Source organism: Physella acuta, unplaced genomic scaffold (genome assembly GCF_028476545.2).
Source record: "Physella acuta isolate Inbredline_101_S28 unplaced genomic scaffold, ASM2847654v3 ptg000298l, whole genome shotgun sequence".
In the NCBI taxonomy this organism is placed as follows: Eukaryota; Metazoa; Mollusca; class Gastropoda; family Physidae; genus Physella; species Physella acuta.
Window position 1 is genome coordinate 96,801 of NW_026731817.1, and position 26,274 is coordinate 123,074.

Consider the following 26,274-nt stretch of genomic DNA (forward strand, 5'->3'; position numbering starts at 1 on the left):
GTTAAAGACATATTTGTTGGCCCTCTTACGCACTTCAAAAGTTGCAAAAAAAAAAAAAAATGTCACTACCTTGTGATACCTAAAAAGACCAACATTACCATACTTTAAAAAAAAAAATTATACATAAGTTTTTTCGAATTAAAATACTGCTTTTAATTTGTTGTTTTAATATCTTTCTTTATATCACTAATTTGGTTTACGTCTGTTTACTTTGATAAACATTAAAAAAAAAAATGTTAAAATTAAAAAATCCTAGACAATCCAGTCCAGGTTTTTGCTAATAAATTCAATCACAGCCAGCAGACGACAATGAAATTAAGCAATGTGTGAAATGCGAAAGCGTAAACAGAAAAAAAAAACTGTTGACAAATCCCTTATGAAAACTTGACAGCTATCGAATCAAGTATACGCACATAAACCAGTTGACAGCAAACATCATTAGGACCCTAATTAAGCCAGACTTAATTACAGATCTCTATGTTTTGTGTCAATTTTGTAATCACAACTTTGGTCTAGACGTAAGCAGTAAAGCGTCTTACAAGGGTATCTGCATAGCTTTGGCGGCGAATTTCTTTAAAAAGGATGACGGAATTGCTGGTGATGAAACGAAACAAAAAAAAAGGGCGGATGTCAAAGAAAAGCAGCGTCAGTGTGACACAAAGAAGGGGAGTGGGGGGGGGGAGATCAAGAAAGCAAGAACCCTCAGACGCTCATAACGTAACAAAGAGCTCAGTTAAAAGCAACAAAAGGCGAATCATATACGAGAGGGTCAAAAAGGGAGGGGGAGGGGGGAGAATATTTGAAAAGACAAACCGAATAAGAGACGAGAAAATAAGGGCATGCCAGAAGGGCTTACTAAGTGCCTGATCCGTACGTCAGGTAAAATAGGCTTACGGCGATGAACGAAAGGGGCTCATCTCGGGGCCCGTCAGATCAGGGGAGGCCGTAATCGCATCGCTTTGCCAGACAGGGCACGCAGAGCTTAGGACTTAAGCTTTAAGCTTAATTCTACGTAGGATTGCGACGTCAAGTCTCCAGACTTCTGCTCACGTCCGCTCACAACGTTTTCCCCCCCTCGGTTGATGTTAAGTCATCTCTAACCTTTTCACATATCGTTGGCTTGATTATCATAACAGTCGTATATATATAGGATCAATGCGCCTATACACACATACACACACGCACGCATATATGTATATATATATATATATATATATATATATATATATATATATATATATATATATATATATATATATATATATGTATATATATATATATATATATATATATATATATATATATATATATATATATATATATATATATATATATATATATATATATATATATATATATATATATATATATATATATATATATATGTATATATGTATATGTATATGTATATATGTATATGTATATATATATATATGTATATGTATATATATATATGTATATGTATATATATATATGTATATGTATATATATATATGTATATGTATATATATATATGTATATGTATATATATATATATATATATATATATATGTATATATATGTATATATATGTATATATATGTATATATATATATATATGTATATATATATATATATATATATATATATATATATATATATATATATATATATCTAATATATAAAGCTCAGTTCTGTAACGTGTGGCAAAAAACAAAAAAGTTTGTCGTTGACACTTCTACGGATTTAAGTGTTAGATTTTTTATCGTGCTCAAAGTCTAAATTTACGAGTCGAAAAATTACCATTGAAAGTCTTTAAAAACAATTTTCACTCTATTTACTTAGAAGAATAATTTTCAATTGTGAACGCGACATAAAATTTTTAAAAAGTGTATCGACGTTTATAAAATTTCTAAAATTGTGTCGGAAATGTATTGACTGCAAAGTTACTTCCCTTTAATGAAAAATAAATCCTTAAGAAGAGAGAATTAACATTTTATTACTTTGTTTTTGGTGTTAAGAAAAAAAAATAATTACACAATTAGCGGGGATTGATTAAGTGCAATGTCGTTAGGTATTTTTAACACTGCCTTTTATTTATTCTATACACTGAACATACTGTTCAATAATTATTATTTTTTTTTTAAATCAATAACATTTAATAAGCCAGGTCCTACAAATCATATACGTTTATTTCTTTCCATTTACGGATAAGCTTGGAGTATTATCATTTTTGTTCACTAAATTGAAACAGGCGCGTCCGCCGGCGCCCCTGCACGGTTTGATTTGGCACCCTGGGCTATCATGTGAGCGCTATGCTGCATAATTTTGTTTTAAACAGTGCGATAGACTATGGATAAGAAAGGTTACTATAGTCTTTAAGTGAATCAAATCCGGGCGTCCTCCGGCACCCCGACAGGGTGCTATTTGGCGCCCCGGGCCTTCCGGTGTACGCTATGGTATCTACGTTCGCGTGAGTTCAAAAGACTATAAATAAGTTATGCACTATAGGCGTTTACTAAGTTCAATCAGGCGGTGACGTCATGGTGCGTCCTCTGGCGCCCAGACAGGGTGCTTTTTGGGGTCCCGGGCCTCCCGTGTTCGGTTTCGCGCCTACGTTCATTAAAGTGAGTGCAAAAGACTATGAATAAGTTGGGGTACTATAGTCGTTTATTAAGTTGAAGTAGGCGATTCAGCCCCGTGAGCACTTTGCGTTTATATTCGCGTTAGTGTTTTCTTTGTGTTTAGGTTGGGTTTGCGTTAGTGGTTGCGTTTTGATTTGGTTCGTTTTTGTTCTTTCTTTTTTCGTTTTCGTTTGTGTTTTATTTTCATTGGGTTTGTGTTTGTATTTGTGTTTGAGGTTTGTTTTGCGTTTGGATTTGGTTTGTTTTCGTTTGTTTTTCTTTTGTGTTTTTTTTTCTTTGGGTTTGTGGTTGGTTTTGCGTTTGTATTTGGTTTGTTTTCGTTTGCTTTTTCGTTTGTTTTTTTTCTTTGGGTTTGTGTTTGTGTTTGTGGTTGGTTTTGTGTTTGGATTTGGTTTGTTTTCGTTTGCTTTTTTCTTTGTGTTCGTATTGGTGTTTGTGGTTGTGGTTGGTTTGTTGTAAGTTTTTGTTTTCGTTTGTATTTGTAATTGTGTTAGCGTTATGTTTGCGTTTTGTTGTTTTGGTTTTGGTTGGTTGTGGTTTGGTTGGGCAATGCCGGGTTTATGATGGTTACTAAACACACAGGTAATGGTCTTTAACAGAAAGGTTTTTCACAAAAGCCAGAGCAGGGCCTGGCCGGGACGGCTAGTATATATATAAAGCTTTGGTAAGACATGTTACAGTCTGCCGCAGCCAGCAATGATTCGTGTAGAGGGTTAGACTCACCAGTTCGCTATAGCACTATTCACGGTCAACCACCGTGACTGATGGTTTAAATTCAAGAAATGAATTTTTTTTTATAAAAATAAAATCACCGTGACTGGTCCCCGGGTGGCGGGTGAAAGATTTATGACACAGCCAGATGTTTACCGGGGGTGGGGGGGACGACAACAATAGTCTCGGTATCACTTGAGTGACCTCCCCTATTGATACTCCAGTCCTCCACATTAGCCGCCGCAGCGAGCAAAGGTAAATAAAAAATCAGGTGCTGAACTATAAGGGGAAAAATTTCAGACAAGAAGACTTGTGTCTCACACTAAGACACCATCCTTACCCCCAAAGCGTCCACACACACCTATAAGAAACAACCACCCCCATAAACACAACACACTTTACTTCATACACACAACACACCTTAGCCCATATACACAACACATTTTATCTCGTACACACAACACACACCTTAGCTCCTACACACAACACACACCTTAGCTCCTACACACAACACACACCTTAGCTCCTACACACAACACATTTTATCTCGTACACACAACACACACCTTAGCTCCTACACACAACACACACCTTAGCTCCTACACACAACACACACCTTAGCTCCTACACACAACACACACCTTAGCTCCTACACACAACACACACCTTAGCTCCTACACACAACACACACCTTAGCTCCTACACACAACACACACCTTAGCTCCTACACACAACACACACCTTAGCTCCTACACACAACACACACCTTAGCTCCTACACACAACACACACCTTAGCTCCTACACAACACACCTTTGTTTTTAAACATAACCCCACTCATATCAACCAACCTGAGGACTCAACCTCTATCACCCCTCTTTCCCCACCCCCCACCCCACCCCACACACACACACTTTCTCAAGCAGTACTCTAGTTTAAACCTTTTATTTCACTAATTAATCAATTAGTCTTTTATTTCATTAGCCGTCTGATGTTAAAAACGGCACCAAGCATTTGACCGGTCGTATCTGCACCCAATGCTATTACCCTATAAAACATGAGATATTAATTCCTTTTTAATCCAATCATTAGGAGCTATCGCCCTTGCCCTTCCGTGTCACATGATCCCCGTAAATCACGCAGACAACACGACAACATGTCCATTCGGATCATACTCGATGCTAAGGGGGATAATTCCATATTTTATTATCAAAGACAAGGGGAGCTTATTTTGAAGGGGAGGTGTACCGAAAAAATAATCGTTAGCTGGGGCTTTGACTATATTGGGATTTACTGGACTAATTTTGGCTGACACTAAACGGGTTATACCATTCTTTGTGAAAAGGTGTGTGAGGACTCTGCCCTATCATAAGCTATCAACTTTTCAAAATTGGTAAGCGGAAGTATAGCGATTTTTTAAAAACTATAAATGTGAACAAATAATAAATAATCGTCAAGTATTGTAAATTTAATAATCAATGTTGAAATTTTTAATTACCTCAAAATAAAATATGTGTGTGCACACGTTCATTTTAAGTTTGTTCATTTTTCATTGTTGGGGAAGTAACTCCGAAATAGTTCGCTGCGCACTTGAAATAAATATGGCGTTTGGTAACTACTTGAATGCACAAATGTGGCTCTCAAGGTGTGTCAATGATAGAAAGTATCAACACTATACTAGCATACGCCTTAAATATGGTACAACAAATGATGTCCAGATTTGTTTCATACTTAAATATGTAGACGCGACACGAATAAGATAAGCACAACTAAACTGAACAGCTGGTTTAGATTAGCGTTGTGAATAAGGAAAGTTAAGGGTTGGAATTTCAACGAAATTAGCGATTGGATAATGTGGGGGTGGTACGGCTAACTGAAATGTCCCCCAGATATTACGATGGGGGAGTCGAGCCCAGGCATCTGACGGCAACAATACAAGCGATAATGTGGGGGTGGTACGGCTAACCGAAATGTCCCCCAGATATTACGATGGGGGAGTCGAGCCCAGGCATCTGACGGCAACAATACAAGCGATAAAGCCAGACAGTTTAACGACGCGCTGGAAAAACCGCCAAGACGAATGGCCGTGATTTCATTATCACCGTTAGACATCACAGTCGGAGCAGATCCTTCATTGCAAGCTGTCTGCGGGAATACCCACTGTTTACCTACTAATGTCATTTGCCCAAGAACGTATCTACATATTTTTTTTCAATAAAAGAAAGAAACAACAGCAGAATTTTTGAAGCTCTCAAAACGAAAGTACAAAAATTTATTTGGAGTTACCTCCCGTAGTTCTATTTATAGCAAACACTTGGGACAAAAAGCATTGATTATAAGAAAGTGATAAAAGATGAGAAATGTGGTGGGGACAAGAAAGGGATCAGGGATGGAGACTAGAAAGGGATCAGGGATGGGGACTTTATGACTTGCATTAGTGTCTGCCTTCGGTGGAGCCTAATCCGGCGTGTGCAGTCAAGGTGAGGGATAGCCCTAATCCGGATATCTGTCCAGCAAACGACCGAACGGAACACGTGGCGCAGACCGGTAAATCATTCCATTGTTGAACCCGTCACCCGGCCATTTTACCGCCAACTACTCTGACGTATGACCGTCAACTAAACAATAACATCCCCCAGCGTATCATGGGCTCAAGATTGGTGTTTATGTGACCAGATCAAGTCTGTGACTTAAGGATGTTATATGTTGACTTGAAGATGTTATATGTTGACTTGAAGATTTTATATGTGGTTCAATACTTGACTTGGTTATCAATTGCAGGTTCGAACTTGGGGGCCATAGAAACATGCATTATTTTTATGGTAGGTAGTGTACCATTCAGGTGCGGTTAGAAGAGTAGTATTCTGGGGGAGTAAGTAAATACAACATACTCAGGGCACAAGGTAGTACAAACGGCTAGCGCTTGCTGTTATTATGGCAGCAGCTTACGTGGGGAAATTTAGAAAGTAGTTAAGGGCAGTGAACGGGGCAGTAGGTAGAGGCAGCTACTGAAAAGACAAGATTAAAAACTTGCCACACCAAAAAAACATGTCACACCTTAGAGTGAGGAGACTCCACTAAAAACATGCGACACCCTAGGGTGAGGAGACTTCACTAAAAACTTGTTACACCCCAGGGTGAGGAGGTGAGGAGACTCCACTAAAAACATGTCACACCCAAGGGTGAGGAGACTCCACTAAAAACATGTCACACCCAAGGGTGAGGAGACTCCACTAAAATATGCCACACCCCAGGGTGAGGAGACTCCACTAAAAACATGTCACACCCAAGGGTGAGGAGACTCCACTAAAATATGCCACACCCCAGGGTGAGGAGACTCCACTAAAAACATGCGACACCCTAGGGTGAGGAGACTCCACTAAAAACATGTCACACCCAAGGGTGAGGAGACTCCACTAAAATATGCCACACCCCAGGGTGAGGAGACTCCACTAAAAACATGCGACACCCTAGGGTGAGGAGACTCCACTAAAAACATGTCACACCCAAGGGTGAGGAGACTCCACTAAAATATGCCACACCCCAGGGTGAGGAGACTCCACTAAAAACATGCGACACCCTAGGGTGAGGAGACTCCACTAAAAACATGTCACACCCAAGGGTGAGGAGACTCCACTAAAATATGCCACACCCCAGGGTGAGGAGACTCCACTAAAAACATGCGACACCCCAGGGTGAGGAGACTCCACTAAAAACATGCGACACCCTAGGGTGAGGAGACTCCACTAAAAACATGTCACACCCAAGGGTGAGGAGACTCCACTAAAATATGCCACACCCCAGGGTGAGGAGACTCCACTAAAAACATGCGACACCCCAGGGTGAGGAGACTCCACTAAAAACATGCGACACCCCAGGGTGAGGAGACTCTACTAAAAACATGCCACGTCACACAACGGAGCCTACGTCATAACAGCAGACAGAGACTGCGGCCAATCTGATTAGGCAACGTTGGGTCGTCAACAGATGGGGCTTGACCTCAAATGGGGCAGATGGACAAGTGTAGGGGGGGGGGAGATTAGCCCAGACACCTACCATAAATCTATTTAGTCTAACAAAGCATGGACAGCACAGCCGTCTCTCTTTTGTCCGTTGTCACAATGGTCGCATTCAGAGAGATAATCCGATTGTTGGGTTTGGCTTTTTAAAGTGAGCGACACTACACCAGATTTGGTCTGTTACGCTCTAATAATATAAAGTACAATGAAACTTTTTTTTCACCAGAAAACGCCCCAACCCCTGAGACATCAACACATACTACATACCGAACCCCACCCCAAACCCACATCAAGCCCCACCCCCAACAGCACGACTGGGGAGGTGGGGGGGGGGGGTAGAGGAGGTAAAGTATCACACAATCTGGTAAAGGAAATTTTCTGAAAGGGATAATTGTGTAGAGGAGGGAAGGTATGGCAGTTAAAGGTGATTCTGGTCGTTACCTTATCTGTTCACACAGCTTGACGTGGCTCCTCAGTCGAATAAAGACGAGGTCGTATCATTATATATATATATATATATATATATATATATATATATATATATATATATATATATATATATATATATATATATATATATATATATATATATATATATATATATATATATATATATATATATATATATATATATATATATATATATATATAAAAGAAAAAAAATATTTATATAAGAAAATAATAAGTAAAACCTCCAACCACTAATATCAGGAAACGTTTGCACCACCACCAGCAGCAGTAGAATCACCAACCAGCAGACGACATCACCTTGCCAAGACCATCAGCATCACTTTGGCTCAGGCACTTAACCAGTTTATTACACCCCCCCCCTTCTCTCTCCTTCTCCCCTCCCAGTCCCATCGTATTTTATTTATCAGTCAAAAACGACGATAAGCCAAAGCTCAAACATCAGAGAAATTAATTTGCTTTAATCTGCGACCCCCGTGGAGTTAAAACTCAAGTTGGCGTATGTAAATACCCCTCCCCCATTTTTCCACCCCACCCCACATACACTTAATTCCCCCCCCCCCCCCCAAAAAAATTTTTTTTAGTTCCAGTGACGACTTCAATTCAGCAGCCCCCAACTTTCCCCCCCCCCCCCCTGTATCTGGAGTTTGTTTCAAGTTGTTCAACAAATTAGGCTAAGCCCGACCACTTAGTTCGGCTCCGGTTGGTCTACAAAACGCAATCTGGCAGATTCCTCAATACTATCAACCCGGCAGTTCCGTTACGCGAGCATGCGTTCATTCTATGGGAGATATGAACGATTAAAGAAATAATAAGATTGAGATAAGAAGGCGCTTAAGGTCTGCTGGCGGGTACACGCAGCGCCCTCTATGGAGAGACGGTGGGGGTAGATGATGGGGGGGGGGGGCAATCCACGGAAACCGCTAGGGATATCTGACCATAAGATTTCCTGTAATTTCAGCTAAGATACAATCGGCTGGCGAGCGATTAGCCAGTTAGAGTTATGCCTGTGAAGAATTTACCGCGGCGATAGGGGGAGCAAAATTTGGGAGATTATGGCGCCTTTTAAGCAGCCAGTAACATGGCGGGTTATCGCGGGACTCCGAGGGTTTATAATACCTGGGTATTATCACCACAAAGGCATGAAACCAAACTTCAAACTCACTTCATAACGGCAGACGATAGCAGACGAATCTAGACGCGTTCTTTCGCGATGGTTTACATCATCTTATTTCGTCACGGCCCGATAACACATTAGCTACTTCTTATTATTATCTCGTTATGTTTTCATTACACGGAAGAAAAAAAAATATGTTCCATCAACATTCAGTAAAAATTGCAAGGGAATGTACCCCACCTCGATTGTGCTGAGTAACACGGGGCGGAAAGTGCGTGCCACGAAGGTGATGCTGTCCCTAAAATGCACGTGAAATGTTAATTACAGAAAAACTAAATAAACTCAGGCGATGACCATACCTTACTGCATTAGATAGTTAACCATTAATGTCCCATTCATTCTACCAAAACTCCACCCATGGCGGCCCGATGTAAGGAGCATAACTCTGTATGATCAAGTGAATAGTTTCACAAAATATTTGTTTTTGTCTAAATGAAATTGAAAATTAAGATAAAAACTACTGCTTAATGTTGGGAATAAACCTGGCTTTCCAACAGTATTAAATAGAATATATTTCATTCGGTAAAAGTACAGTATAAAAATAAAAAATGTCGGAGAAAATTCAAAACAGGTCATTTTCGGTAGTCAACTTTATTTATTTTTGTCTTAACAACTATGCATCGAATTTAACAGTTAAATATCAATTTGGTTATGTTTAACATATATAATTCATAAAATACATGCCTAGATACGTTTAGAGGCATTAATTTTTTTTATTTTTAATATTAAATCTACTAAAAATACGACAGATGAGTCGAAAATTTCGAGATAGAAAGAAACTATTATTTTTTATCTTTCAAAAGCGCCATTGAAATTATAACACCGGAAAAGGATGCTGAAACCATCCGACTTCCTGTTTAGTTAAAAATTAGGATTTGTAGGCCAAATTTTAATGAAACAAATTTAATTTTTCTATGCGTATTGTAAGCGGGCGGCAGCGGGCGTTACGGGACATTAACGGTGTCGGGCGGCAGCGGGCGTTACGGGACATTAATGGTTAATGCAAGACAAATTAAGATACTGGGGAAGTAGGGGGGGGGAGATAAAAGCCGAGACAACAAAGATGAAAGAAAACTTTCGCTGAGCTAGCTCAAAATTGGGTTTTGTTTTGTTTTTTGTTGTTTTTTTTTTTTGTTGTTTTTTTTTATTATTATTATTATTTTGTTGGCTTTTTTTTTTTTTTTTTTTTTTTTTTTTTTGGTGGGTGAAAACTAAAACATAACACAAGAAGACAACACACCAAAATATAATGACCACCATTTCTTTAAAAGAAAGATTTTTTAACACTTAATTTCTTCATCAGCGTTTTAACAGATAGCCGGGGAGAAAGTTTCCTTCCAGCCGAGCCCCGAACCGGGTCAACGAAGGTGGAGATCCGGACCCTCCCAGTCGTGCCACATGCGGAGCCCGTATCTCCACCCGTCCCACAACAAGCGCCCGGTTCATGCCTCGCTAACCCCGCCTGCTACCCCGGGTACATTGGCATAAAAACCCCGTGCACGGAGACATTTTGTCTGGGGATGCAGCATTATGCTATGCAAATGGAACGGGGCTGCGATAAAGGCTAAGTGTTGTCTTAAGTCTTTCATTTCATGCTTTTCATTTAGACCAAAGTTTGGCTTTTAAAAGCCACGCGAAAAATAAAACAAAAACATGTGCTTTTGTAACTAACAATAATAAACCTTTCATGCTGGAGGGGGGGGGGGGGGGGGGAGAAGGGGGTAGAAGAAAAAGAAATGTTCTTATAAAAGAAAAAAATTTGATTTAAAAAGTTAAACAAAAAACAATATTAAATAAACAAAAAGAAGCAAAGAAGAAAGAAATATTTCAAGACATTTTAGAGAGAAATGTGAAATAATTTAGTAGTACGTGCGAGTATTGGCTCGGATCACTTTTGTTTTCTTGTTATATTACACGGCTACTGCCATCCAAGTCGGTAGAATCTTACCTAGCTAACGCATATACACTGTCCCAGTTACGTACATACATTCGGTTTGGTTAACTTCTCAAAATATAGGGGACGATTTAATAACCAAAATATGGGTTCATAGGGTAAAGAACTAAAACAATAGAGATTGTTGATATATAAAAACACATCAAGCGCCGAATTTTGTTTCTTGTAGCTAAACATAAGCACATTTGTCTTAGCTGTTAAATTAGTAGCGATCAGATAACTAAACCCAAGACACATTTTGCCTAGGTAAAGTAGAGTTCGTGTGTTTCTCTTGCCATAAGGTTTTGAGAGGATTGAGACCAGCCAACTTATCCCCCTTTACAACCCATAGATGGTCACATGTTTTATTTCTTTTCCTACGCACATGAATGTGTATGTGTGTTTTTAGTGTATGTGTGTGTTGTAGTGCGTGAGTGATATCTTACAGCAATGACCGGTCCAACGACTTGATGCTGGTGAAATTCCCCTTCAAAATGTCCCAGTGTCCCCTCAACCTCCTTTCACCCCCACCCCCTCCCCCCCAATTCCCTTCGTCTGCCCAGCCCTAGACCAGTTGAGGCAAATCTGGCGACTTAGTTAAAGCTCATCTTTACACTAATCTATCATCTGTCGACTCTAAGCCCGTGGAGGATGAGGCAGGGGAGGGGTGGGGGGAGGGGTGGGGGGGGGGGGGGACCCGGGGACGGGATGATTTTTTGGAAATGTGCCGAAGGTGCAGCATCATGTCCTGCTATGGCCTATATTATCAAGCTTCTATGCAGGCAGAGGTCAGGGTGGGGTTAGGGTGGGGTTAGGGTTACGGTGATAGACAAGGGTTACAGTGACGTGAAGGACTGGAGGTGGGGGTTAAGATGAGACAGGGGTTATGGTGGGGACGGTGCAGGACGGGGTGTGACACGGGGGTATCCGTCAGCACGATTAAACGGACTGCAATTTATAAATAAAAAGTAAGCAGATTTTTTTTAAACTGCTACACTAAAAGTGCGTACATCAAGTTCGATAACTCTTGTGACAGAAGCTTCGTATTTTGAAATGTTATTTTTTTCCGTTTTAATCGTACCAACATAAACTCCTGAGACATGAACTTTTGTCGCTTTATCAAGTCATTGCCCGTTTTAATACCCAACTACCATAGTGTTGAAGAACTTTCATTGAAACTATCTTTAAAGATAAAGAACACAAAATGGCCACAGAATATCGTGAGGTAAAATGTAAATGTACTCCACCCTCACACACACACATACACACACACACACACACACACACACACACACACACACACACACACACATATATATATATATATATATATATATATATATATATATATATATATATATATATATATATATATATATATATATATACACACACACGTACTCACCCACAGAACCAGAAGTAGAACGTCTATTTTTATAACCATTCCCCCCACATGTGTCGTTCCCACACAACCCACACAAAAAGAAAACTGACGCACACCCCAACAAATCACCTGGCGTATCCCTAATGACAAAGTGAAACAATCGCTTCAGGTATTAGCGGGATAATCTCCCAACTCTATCGTCCTAATCCGACACAGGTAATTCCCGCGGTCCTGAGATAAAATAATCAACCCCCGTTCATTTCCAAGTCATCTCCAAGTCAAGCCCAGTCATCTGATCTCGCCGGCCGCCCCGCTCGGCTACCGGGGAATGTTAAGGCGAAAAATGACAGCGCTTTTGGTGAACGTCCCGAGGAGATAAGTAGGGAAGACAATCCCCGTTAAGTCGCAAAACACAAAGGGAAACAATTTGATAGTACAAGGGATTTAACTAAGACCTAAGGGGTAACGTTTTAGGAAAAAGGTGATAAAAATTGATTCGGTGGGAAGGGAGACAACTCCTCGAGGGAGAACGGAAGTTTTTTTTTTTTTTAATTTAATTTTAATGAAGGAAAAATAGGTCCAAGAAATTTTAAATTGTGACTTTTAACGAAGGCACAATGCGAAACTGTTGTTTGCTGTAAATATGAAGCTCTAAAAAGTGCTCGTTTTCGTTTACTGAATCAGAAAAAATAAAAAAAATAATAATAAAAATATGTCTCTAATGTTTCTTGAAATTATTAACAATTACATCAATGTCATGTAGTATTCATTTAATGCTTTTTTTGTTATTCGTGGGAAGTAAACTTGTAACTCGTGAACAATCATGAGTTTATTTTTTAAGCCTCCTTAGACTGTTAAGACAAGTACCGCTGAAATAACCATACATCAAGCGCCACCATACAATACATAACACGCATTAAAAAACCACCTTCTTACACAAACAACGCATTAAAAACCACATTACAAAACATGCATTGAAAACCGCATTACAAACCACGCATTAAAAACCACATTACAAAACAGGCATTAAAAACCACCTTACAAAACACGCATTCAAAAAACCACATTACAAAACACGCATTAAAAAATCACATTACAAAACACGCATTAAAAACCACATTACAAAACACAAATTAAAAACCACATTACAAAACACGCATTAAAAACCACATTATAAACCACGCATTAAAAACCACATTACAAAACACGCATTAAAAAAACCACATTACAAAACACGCATTAAAAAAACCACATTACAAAACACGCATTAAAAAACCACATTACAAAACACGCATTAAAAAAACCACATTACAAAACACGCATTAAAAACCACATTACAAAACACGCATTAAAAACCACATTACAAAACACGCATTAACAACCACCCTACTACACTCATCAAAATCCCAAAACCAAAAAACAAAATGTTTAAACCGCTAGCGACTGCAGGATCTGACCTCAATTCTTTGTCGTCTTTCCCTAAACTTTAATCTGGCGATTATGACGGTGGGCCGGGCCGACGGGTGGACGGACTTCAATGGAGTTTCTCAACAGATCGGGACTACCCCAATTTAGCTGATGACAAGACGGTATTAACAAAAAAAAATGGTTCAAAATGTTGGATAATTCGCTGAATTTCAAAGCACAAATTCGTAATGTCGTTGACACGAGTTCTTGTGGGGTTTTTTTTCTTCTCTTCCATACGGATTTACAAAAAGGAAGATAGAGAAAAAAAAAAAGGTTCGGAGGGGGATAACTCCGAGAGAAACAAAATTGAGATTAATACGGAACGGCTTCGTCTAAGGAATAATAATCCACACGTTTCAGCGTTCTAGAAATTGGATGGCTTATGGGGGTATTTGGCCAAGCCGTAGATACCGATTAAGGGGACATAACCGACTGGGATGTAGTGTCTACTTTTTATGCTAATTCTCCCTTCCCTTCATCAACACTGACTGCGTGCAAAAAAATAAAAAGTTATCTTTCTTTGCAATGTTTTTTTTTTCTTATTATTTTTATTTCTCTAAATATTTTTTCCATGGCTTCTACGTTGTGTTGGTATAGTTAGAGTTGGGTGGGTGGGTTGGAGGGGGAGGGGTTTATAAGAACATAGCTCAACTCCCACTTACCCACGCGTCCTCGGTATTTCTCAACCACCCTACACCCCCCCACACACACACACTCCGTCCCCCACCCCCCTCGTCCGAACGGACAGCTTCGTTAGACCGCGGTTTTCCCTTAATCCGGACGACTCAAAGAGCAGACGGCTTATCGGGCAGCTGGAAGATGAGGACCACTCGTATTTACTCACGTCCCTGGGCCGACGTCACGCTCGTCTTAGCCGGTCTCTCGCCAGGGGTCAATCAATCGGCTACACTCACTTACATCACCCACTATTTTGGTCACATGACACACACTTTTAGTTACATCCCCGACTTTTTTAGTCACATGACCCACTAATTTATTCACATGACCCACTAATTTATTCACATGACCCACACTTTTAGTTACATCACCGACTTTTTCAGTCACATGACCCACTACTTTATTCACATGACCCACTATTTTATTCACATGACCCACTAATTTAGTCATACGACCCACTATTTTATTCACATGAGCCACTATTTTATTCACATGACCCACACTTTTAGTTACATCACCGACTTTTTCAGTCACATGACCCACATTATTAGTCACACGAGCCTCCCATGACCTACTCTCTTAGTCAAATGACATAGTCTTTTAGTCACATAACCTACTTTCAAAGTCTCTCGTCCAACTTTTTTACTCACAACCTACTTTTGTGAAGTCACACGTTTTCCGATTTTGTCACAAAAAGACTATTTTTGACATATTATTAAAGTTCACTATTTAGCGATCCACTAGTCTAGTCACATGTCCTATTGTATTGCCTCCTCAGCTCCTACATACACCAGTAGAACAACAAAACACAAGGGCGACAACCTGAGAAAAACAAACAAATAAATCGCCCGGCGTGGAACAACTGGTCAGCTAGAAATGATGTACCAGAGCTTTCCTGTCCGTCATGTCATATCGTCATGGCTTCACACACTGTCCCGGAAAATGTTAGGCTTCACTGGTTAGCCTAAACCCAATTTTGTCACTGACCATACACGCATATACACACGCAGACATACATACATACACACACAGAGATACATATACAATTATGTATCGCTTGTCTAGACCCAGCTGTTCTAAATCCATATTCCGATATATTTTTTTCGAGATTAATACACACTTTTATACTAAATCAACTAAGGCATCATTGTAAGACAAATATTAGTAGCCATATCTCTCAACGTTATTACTCAACAATTACATTTCACCAAGTGTTTATTATTAACAAAACTTTAGTCGTGAACTTGTTTTTAAAAAATGGAACTGTCTGGTTGATATAAGGCACACAAAAATTATTAACCTCCGTGGGATCAAACAACAGGGCCGACATGTTATTATGTATACATAAATGCTAGCAAAAATTATTTGTCTCGAAAGCATTCTATTTTTATTCTATCGCGTCTCAATGGGGTGAAAAAAAAATGTGTACAAATCTGAATCAGTGCGGGGCGACAACAATGGAGGGACAAATCTGAATATCACTGAAATACATGAGGGAGAGGGGGGATTAAGTGTATTAGGGGTGGGGCAAGTAGTAGTTGGAGGGGGGATTAAACGCATTACGGGTGGGGGGTGTATTAATGGGAGAGGACGGGATTAAATGTATTACGGGGGGGGGGGGGGGTGGGGGTGTATTACTGGGAGGAGGCCAATTGCAACGAGTTTTTTTTTTATTTAAGCCAACTTATGCTTATAATCCTAAATGTTGTCTTCGCCTACGCCTTTTAGTTTTTTAGCTAGCTTGGCGCCATTGTGTTATGGCCTCCAGCTCGCCCCCAGCCCTAGGGAGATAAGATACAAGAGTGTTTGGCCGTCGCCATGGCAGCGGGGTAATCCACACAGTAATCCAGTCTAATCCTCTCCCTTTGCCCAGCGGATTACTGGGAGCGGAGTTCTGGGATCAGACGAAGCACTGCGCCCTGCTTAGATAGATAAGACAAGGGGAGTTAACCTCGGAGCTTCAAAAGAAACTTGGAGGAGATCACAACAGTAATGGAAGCATCGGGAGAGGGGCGGGGGCGGGGAGGTGGGCTGTCTCGCGGGTGAATGTTTAAACTTTTTTTTACTACGGTAATCCCCGGTAAGTAGCTAGAGAGGACACAAGGACAAGTGGGGAAGGACATCAGGGCACACGATGATAGGACATTAGGTCACACGATGCGAGGACATCAGGTCACACGATGATAGGACATCAGGTCACACGATGCGAGGACATCAGAACAGAGGGACACGCCATCAAGGGACGTTGCCAGGACGCTAGAAAACTGTTGCAGGACATTAATCAAGTTCAGCAGGACATTAGACAAAGTGTAGAAGGACATTAGGCAATTGAAGTAGGACATTAGGAAAGTGGAGAACATTTGGAAAGTTCAGCACGACATTAGGCAATTGGAGCAGAACATCAGGCAAGTTCAGCAGAACATTAGGCAAGTTCAGCAGGATATTAGGTAAGTGGAGAAGGACATTCGGCAAGAGGAACAAGACATTAGGCAAGAGGAACAGGACATTAGACAAGAGGAACAAGACATTCGGATAGAGGAACAGGACATTAGACAAGAGGAACAAGACATTCGGATAGAGGAACAGGACATTAGGCAAGAGGAACAAGACATTCGGATAGAGGAACAGGACATTAGGCAAGAGGTACAGGACATTAGGCAAGAGGAACAGGCAAGATAATCGCAGACCCCCTCAATCAAAGAGCAGATCCCCATGAAAAAAAAAAAAGCCCATCAAACCAAATTCCGAGTCGGATATCGTCGAGCGAGATGATTCGTTTAAGACCCCGCCCATTGTGTCGTACCTCTCGATATCCCGCGGATAGTTCAGCCTCATGTGTGTACATCAGCGGCAGGCCAATGTCTACACAATGGAAGGGATCAGCCACAAACCCCCATCGGGACACCAAATATCACATTTCTAATGTTAATTCCTGCTGGATTAGCACTCTTTACCTGAATTTAATAAGTAAATTATTCTATTTATTCACATTCCCGAAATTTGCGGAGTACGCCCTCCACCCCTTCCCCCAAGACACTTGGTGTTAAGCTATTTAACTATCCATTCGATTGCTGTAGGAATATTTCTTAACTAGGCGTCGTGTCGCAGTGGTTTGTGGGGGCAAAACGTGATAGATAAAAAAAATATTGAATACATGACATCATGAAGAGAAAAACTAACAAGCGCTGGGGTTAAGACCCAGGAACACGGCTGTTGTACAAGCATGACAGAAAGCATGGAGTGTATAAGGCAAGCATGACATAAAGCATGGAGTGTACAAGGCAAGCATGAAACGAAAAAATGCTTGAAAGATTTGAATGGAGGAAGTGTATGTGGACAATTGTATTTCCTAATCCACAAAAAGGAACAAGAAAAATAATGAAGTGTAGGATTAGATATCTAAAACCTTCACAGCACTTCAGCCGCCCCACTTCCTACACCCTGCCCCACTACCTCCACCCTGTCCTTCCTGTATGCCCCACTCCCGCCCCACTCCCTCCACCCTGCCCCTCCTCCCTGTATGCCCCACTCCCGCCCCACTGCCTCTACCCCTAACACCTATTGCTTTAACACCATTCGTAGCCCAGCTAACTGATCAAGCGCGGATTAACCGTTTAATCCCACGAACGAATACTGAATTAATCCGCGTGGGTAATCCAACGAAAAGTCCATATAATACGTCTAGGTAGGAAGAAAATCTCTGAAACAAAACACTTCAGCCTCGTATTGAATGCGTGATCTGTATGTGTGTGTGTGTGGAGGGGGGAGGGGGAAACTAAGTATGTTAGGTATGCAAACCCTGATCTAAAGGTTGATCGTGGCACAAAAGTTGAAAACAATGCTATAACGCTTGATCGAAAGGCTAAAAGTGGCACAAAAGTTGCAGTGTAGAGTTGCAAATAATGCTATATACACTTGATCTCAAGGTTGAACGTGGCACAAAAGTTGCAGCCTAGAGTTGCAAACAAAGCTACATCTCCATTTTCGGTATTATAATTGTTAAACAATTGGTTATTCGTTTTATATATATATATATATATATATATATATATATATATATATATATATATATATATATATATATATATATATATATATATATATACATATATATATATATATATATATATATATATATACATAAATTTTTCATATACAAGCATGTATGTAGCCAAAAATGAACTCAAACATGCTTGAGTTATTTTTAAATATTTCATGGGAGACATAATCCTTAAGCTGAAAAACTAACACCGCTAATCGGCCGAGCCAGCTAATGTTAAAAGTGTGCATTGAAAGGGTGAAGATCGGTAAGAGTAAATCGAAGACCGGTGCATGCGTTGCCGAGGGTGTGGGCGGCTTAGCGGGCCAGACACACAGCGGATAAAGCAGGTGCTGTGATACAATCACACATCGGGGGATTACTTCGCGATAATCTTTTTGTCCGTTGCAATTTTATTTTCTTAACTGAAAAAAATAATTTAAGTTGTATTCGTGTAAACATAATTTCCCAGCATTTGTAAGATACACGCGTCGTCCCCCACCCCCCACCTCCCTCCAACTCACCCCCCCCCCCCCTCCCGCACCGGGTGATTCCTGAGAATTCGTGACTGCTGCATAGCACGTGTTTATTTTGATAGCAGAACAAATTAAATTTCCGGCGATTTCTTGCAGACAGCTGTAAGAAAAACGTAATCGTCTGAAACAGAAGCCCATCATGACTCCCTGCCGGGGACCAGGGGGGACCAGGGGGGACCAAACCTCTCTTAGAGACGCCTCTGTCATGTACTCGTCATACAGCTGAGGGGTGGAGAGTGTCAAGTCTTGTTTCTTTCATGGAAATAAATAAAACAGACCACTTTAAATAATAAAGATATTTCTTGAAGACAAGCGTCTAGAACTATCCCAAAAGTGTGTGTCTAGCACCATATTTCAAATCCACCGGGTGAAAGTCAACAGCTAACTTAAATATCTAGCATCTAAAATGTCTAGCGCCCTGACCTAAGTTAAAAACCCTAACCTATATCTAATACACCCTAGCCCATGTGTACAAAAACCTAACCTATATCTAATACACCCTAGCCTACGTGTCCAAAACCCTAACCTATATCTAATACACCCTAGCCTACGTGTACAAATTCCTAACCTATATCTAATACACCCTAGCCTACGTGTCCAAAACCCTAACCTATAATGAAACCTAGTCTACGGGTCCCCTAACTAAAGCCAAACACACCAAAGAACTAACTTAAAATTAAACACACCGTAGCCTGATGTCTAACACACCCTAACCTATCTACCCTATTGACTCACCAACCGATTCTATCTACCCCTCCCCACCCCCATCCCCCGCGAGCTTAAGCCAAATCTAAAAGAAGAAGCAGGACGGAGCGGTGTTAGGCAAATGGGCCTTTAAAATGGCCGGGATTAGGGATAGCCGGAGCAGACAGACCGATAAACAAACACACACCCCAGCGACAGCCAGCTTCGTTCCTTCTTAATCCTTTCGTGAATTAATCCGGCAGAATGATTGGGACACACACTTTAAACCTCAATTTAGAACCCCCGCTAGAATGGGTACCCCCGGATTGATAGTCCCCACGCCCGTGTTCGGGGCTTCGGGCTGCCTGCTTTGAATTTTGCCAGGGATTTGCAGGGTCTTGAGGAAGATTATCAGCTTTTTTTTTGTGCTGTTTTTTTCTCTCTCCCTCTGCTGGTTGGGTGTATTTTTTTTTTTGTCGGGGTTATTCTGTGTCTGGCTTTATTTTACGATCACCATTTGATAAAATTTAAATCCATTACCGAGTTTTTCCTTTTTTTAAAAAAAAAAATTGGATATTTGTGATCATTAATCTATAAGGATATAATTTTTTTTTGGATAGTTGTGATCATTAATCTATATTCTATAAGGATATAATTTTCAAAAAAACTCAAAGTCAGTCTTGTGTGGTCTAAACAAAGACTTCAATGACGTCATTGACTCTGAAGACTGCAGGTTAAATGGTTAGGGTTATGGTATCAGACTTCCTATTGAAGAGGTCATAGTTCAAGGTCTTCATTATCCCTGGGGCTATCGTGTAATCAAAGGCGATGGGACCTCAACATAAGCAGGATGACCTTGATAATGACCTTAACCCCACGAACACGCTGTGACCTTGATCCCGCACGTGAGAGTGACCTTAACCCCACACAGTAACCTTAACTCAAGCGACCTCGAGTCTTTTGACTGGAACTGCTCACCTCTACTCACTCGACCCAAACCCCCCCCCCCCACCCCGGGTACTCCAAGACGGTCTCCGCCCAGCCGCTTGGCTAGCCCGACACTTGTGCTAACTCCGGCCAGCCGAACTGTGCTGGGTCTATGCAAATCGGCCGGAAATAAGTAGACGGCTTACGGCAGTCCGTGTGTGCGTGTGTGTGGAAAGGCTTTGCGCTTACTCTCCTAGCTAATCCCCTCTAATCCAAGCAATTTTATTTGTGGGCCCGAATTCATCACAGTCTAGCTTTAAGCGAGACAGTTGGAACTGAGCAAAGAGTCTCACCGCCTCGTTAATCTTCCATTCTTTCTATTCTAGGACGTCTGCCGCAAAAGTTGGGATTTTTTTTTTAATTGGAAGACACGACCTTTTTGTGTGGTTCTATTTAAAGGGTGTGTGGGTTGTGTTGATGTGTGTGGGAGACGAGTGTGTGTGTGTGTGTATTGTTGTGTCTGGCAGGCAGGCGACTTTTGAAAGAATGCTCCAGAAGAATGCATGTAAACCCCCACCCCACACAAAACAAATCTCCAATACACTTTTTTTTTTAGTTTTTTTTATACATGGGAATATAAACCTCACAAGTTTTATTTGTGATTTTATTTTCAAATAAAATTCACGCAACATTGATCTTATGGTGTATGTAGGTAGCTGATTTTAGTCGATGGGGTTCAAAAGGTTTAGACCTCACGTTAGTTTAGTAAAAATATGATAAAATACTCTCACCGCAAAAATGTGGGGTTAATCTAAGCTTTTGTTTCCGGGGATAACGCCAGAGTTATTCTTAAGGAGACAATTTAGATGGGGGGAGGGGAGGGGGTAGAAGTCAGCTGTTTTTCCCACCTCTTAAATTCCACTTTTCCATATTAAAGTCACAAACACGGGCCCGCCATCTTTAAGTCAGAAACAGCTTATTTACCGCCCCTCCCCCGGCCACCCCAAATTTCTTTTCTCGCCCAGACATTTTGCATCACCAAGCCCGAGGTTCGGGGTTGAGAATTAAGCCTAATCTTTTAAAAGAGCGGGTCCGCTGAGCTCATTTGCATACCCGCCCACCCTTATTTGCATGCCCGCCCTCCCTTATTTGCATAGAGACAAGCGCTAAACCCCGGGCTAATCCAAGGTACTCAGGCTAGGATCGAGACTACGGGAGCCACGTGACATAGCCTAACTCGTAAATAAGAAGAGCAATCAACTATTATTACCACTACATTCCTCCCCCCCCCACCCCCCACCACACACACAACGCAGCATCCTAAAACATACACCATCTGTAAACATTTTGTTCTCATTTTCAACAACATAAAAACATTTCGTGGATGAGAAACTCGTGTAAAAAAAAAAACCCCGATTAAAGATGTGATTCGGAGTCTGACTAGGCTTCTCAACTCTACACAGAACTACAAATGTGTTCTATTGTTGTCATACCTAAACTGCGACACGCTCTAATTTGCATTCGGACTAAGCTATTAGTTAGTTGTACTACCACCACAGGCAATCTCCGACAACTATTAGATACCGACTCTAATTATGCCAGTCCTTTGGTTATCTAATGGCATAACTTATTGTCTAAGAGATTATTCCGGTTCTGACCAGTGTGACCTTTTCAGTTAAAAAAAAAATCGACGGAGGGCGACCATGCCGTCCCCCCAAATCTATGCATTGTTTATTAAGGGTCAATGCTTTTTTCTGGAAAATACTGACGAATAACAGGGCTTGTGTGGGGCTGTATGGGGGGGGGGTGTTTCTAACTTCTGTCCATTCTCATAAAAACTGGTCAGTAGTCAAGAAAAATTTGGAGTTGTCTTATGCTACGAATTTTAATTTTTTTTTTGTGAGATTAAAACTGACTACAATAGTCATAACTCAAAGAGACTTAAGTTACAAGTAGCAATTTAAAGCCATATTAGACATAACATTAAATTTGATTCAATGCGAAATTAGTTAACGCGTGGAAATATCTATAACAAGATTTATGACGATCCATCTAAATTCACTATCACGATAGTAGATATAACAAATATGAGATATAATGTGTACCGAAGTCGACAAACAAACGATTCAGCGCTGTAGATCAAACTTGGGATCAAACTCTGGAGTTCTTTAGCCAAGTCCAAAGCCATCATCATTTAACGCCGATCAGTTTATTGCTCAGTCATTGCCAGATATAGATCTGAATATGTTGACTGCAGTCAAGTTAGATATCGGGTTATATTGACTGCAGTCAAGTTAGAGATTTGGTTATGTCAGGGGTCGGCAACCTGCGGCTCGCGAGCCGCATGCGGCTCTTTTGATATCAAGATGCGGCTCTCCAGCTCCTTGAACAAATACTAATAATCTTAATAAAAAAATAATATATATGACATTTAAAAAAATGTTAGTGGCTCTTTCAAGCCAGGAAAATTTTGAAAATTGTAACTTTTGGCTCTTCCGCTTCAAAAGGTTGCCGACCCCTGGGTTATGTTGAATGCAGTCATGTTAGAGATTTGGTTATGTTGAATGCAGTCATGTTAGAGATCTGGTTATGTTGACTGCAACACCAACCATCCCCTAACCCTGAAATGACGAGCCCCACACACAAATGACGAGCCCCACACACAAATGACGAGCCCCACACACAAATGACAAGCCCCACACATAAATGACGAGCCCCACACACAAATGACGAGCCCCACACACAAATGACGAGCCAAACACACAAATGACATGCCTCACACACAAAGGACGAGCCCCACACAAATGACAAGCCCCGCACACAAATGACGAGCCTCATACACAAATGACGAGCCCCACACACAATTACAATTAGAAGGAGCAATAACGACGACATGACAACAATCGCGGCTAGAAGTGCGGAGGTCCGGGTAGATAAAACTCCCCGGATGATGTATCACGTGGTACGGGATTAACGAGCAGTGCACGCCGGGTAATCGGATATTTCTCCACATTTCGCATGTTTTCTTGAAATACCTCGCCTTTTAGTGCCCGAGGGTCATGTTGAATGTTGAATTAGACCCGGGTCTCCCTCTTTCTGATGCCCGACCTCTTCACGTGGTCGTTCGTTTCATGGCTGTCTCGTGAATTTACATGTTTTATTGGGGGGGCTCTGTACTTGGGCAATTGTTGTGTGACGGTTGGGTGGGGGAGGTGCAGTTGGGGTGGGGTGGGGGGTGGTGCAGTTGGGGTGGGGTAGGGAAGGTGCAGCTGGGGTGGGGTGGGGGAGGTGCAGATGGGATAGTGTGGGGTGGTGCAGTTGGGGTGGGGAGATGTGCGGGTGGGGTGGGGGTGCAGCTGGGGTGGGTAAGGTGTGGGGTGTTTCTGTATTCGCGTCACCGGTACGTGATGTTGGGGTGAGGTGGGGGTGGTGGAGGTGGTGCTAAGGTTGGTGGGGTGTGGGATGTTTCTGTTTTCGCAACAATTATTTGTGGTGTTGAGGTGAGCTGGTTGTTCATGTTGGTACCGTGAATGGTATAGGGTGTTGGGATCATCGTCTGGAATGTATAGGATTTTTCTTAGCTCAGATACAAAACATCATAAACAAATTGTCGTAGTGAAAACTTCCATATTTAATAATCACACTAATTGTATCTTTTGTTAAAAGACAGAAGGAATGTTAATTAGATAAATGAATATGTTACACTAAAACAAGGTTGTTTTTTTTTAATATACATTTATATCGGTCATTTAATATTAAGCTTAACGGGGGCATGTTTTGTTTTATATAAAAACCATTATATTTCAAGAAAGAAGGGGAGGAAATCCACGATTGTCTTCCCCTGTCAGTCATCACGACAGATAATTAACAGGAACGATCCTTGTGTAGATTGCAACAATAATTTATCGCATGCCGTAGCTGGGGTCAGCCTGTAGCAGACGTGAGCCGACATTGACAGCTGGCATTAGCAGCCATGACCAGGGCCTGTCCTTGCCGTGGTCGGACAACACCTGTTAGTGTTAATCCAGCACCATTACACCGGCACCGTAAAGTGACCGGTCCACGCCTGGGGTGCCCCAGCCCACCCCCCCCCCCCCCCCCCCCCCAGCCCACTCGGTCCACTAATACCATACCAAACAGCGGCTTAGATTTTTTTTTATTTAAAAGAAAAAAATTGAACTGAACTAGTCGTGTCCGTCAATGTGTGGAATTTAAGTCCGGTTGGTGTGGCGAATGGGTGCGAGTGTGGTGGAGGGTGGAGTGGGGTGGTGGGGATGACGGGGGAGGGGGGGGGGGCGCAGAGGGGAGATAATTTTAATTCGAAACGTTAGTGGTTTTGTAATTCAGTCTATATTTTGGTGTCTCTGTCTTGAATTTTAATGGGAAAATATTGTTGCTGGTTTTTTTTTTTTTTTTGTTAGACGTACCACACACAAATAGTCCGCTTAAGAGAAAAACTAAATCCACAACCTAACTTGTAACCCGAGCATTAACCCTAACTATAATCGTGTCATCTTGTGGTACAGCTGAGCCAAAATTGCCTCTAGTTGAAGTAACAATGTATGGGAGAATCATTTAGAGAGGGGTGTTGTGAGGGGTGTATCTGGTACTTACCGGAGAACTTGCTCATTGTATTGTTTGGTGGTTTCGGTGAGTGGCCCATGAAGGGTTCGGGGGTTTTTCTTGACTGGCCCAAGAAGGGTTCGGGGGTTTTTCTTGACTGGCCCATGAAGGGTTCGGGGGTTTTCAGCGCTTTCGCCGCGCTACACAGTTTATAACCGAGAGCGGCCTCATCACAAGTCAACGTCTTCTGCGTGGGTTTCGAACCCGAGTTGCCCGGAGACGACGGTGCGGCTGACCTGGGTGGCGATGTGGGTGGGGGAACAGTTTCCGCACAAGGCAGCGCCTCTGAGGATGAGTCGCGGATCTCTGTCTGGGCGCCGCTCACCTCCCCCTCCCCATCCTCCCCCTCCTCCTCGGCCAGCTCGATGTTGTCACAGGGCGACTCGCTGGTCATCTTGTCCACCACGCGCTCCACGTAACTGCTCGTGTCGTTAAAGTGGCCGCACGTGTCGAAGTTGGTGCCGTGGGGCGGGGAGCAGCTGGCCACTCGGTCGTCGTCAGAGTCGGCGCTCTTGGTCTCCGCCTCTGTCTTCATGCTGCCCTTCTGTAAGGGGGGTCCGCTCGCTCTATCACAGCCTATGTCTTCGTCCTGAGGATTCAATAAAAATGAACGTCAAAATGTAGTAGTTACTGACATAGTAGTTACCACTATACCCTCGTGTCCACATGTAGACATAAACATCTATGTAAAAAAAAATTCAAGTTAAATGATGTAAATACTGAGAAACGAAGCTACACCAACACTGCCGTAGTTTGCTTGATGAACTAAATGTTAAAAACAGTTTGTCTAGTAGATAGCACAACAGTGTAACTATATCTCTATGTAGGTAGTTGACAACATAATTGAATGTCTATACGTTTTTAATGATTGTGTAATAATACAAATTGTGCTACAAGTCGATCACGAAGATATAAAATATTGTCAGAAGCCTGAATTATAACTTGTCAAATTATGAACGACGCAATGGATGATAATATAACCACACCTAATGAAGTTAGTCTTTG

At 41.4% G+C, this 26,274-nt stretch overlaps 1 protein-coding gene across 1 annotated transcript in view; it reads right to left on the reverse strand.

Annotated features, from left to right (window-relative positions):
* LOC131939876 (uncharacterized) overlaps positions 1 to 26,274 on the reverse strand; it is a 71,321-nt gene that overhangs the window by 12,728 nt on the left and 32,319 nt on the right. The window contains 1 exon segment of the mRNA XM_059298401.1: positions 25,261 to 25,858. Within this exon segment, the coding sequence (XP_059154384.1) occupies positions 25,261 to 25,858 (598 nt within the window).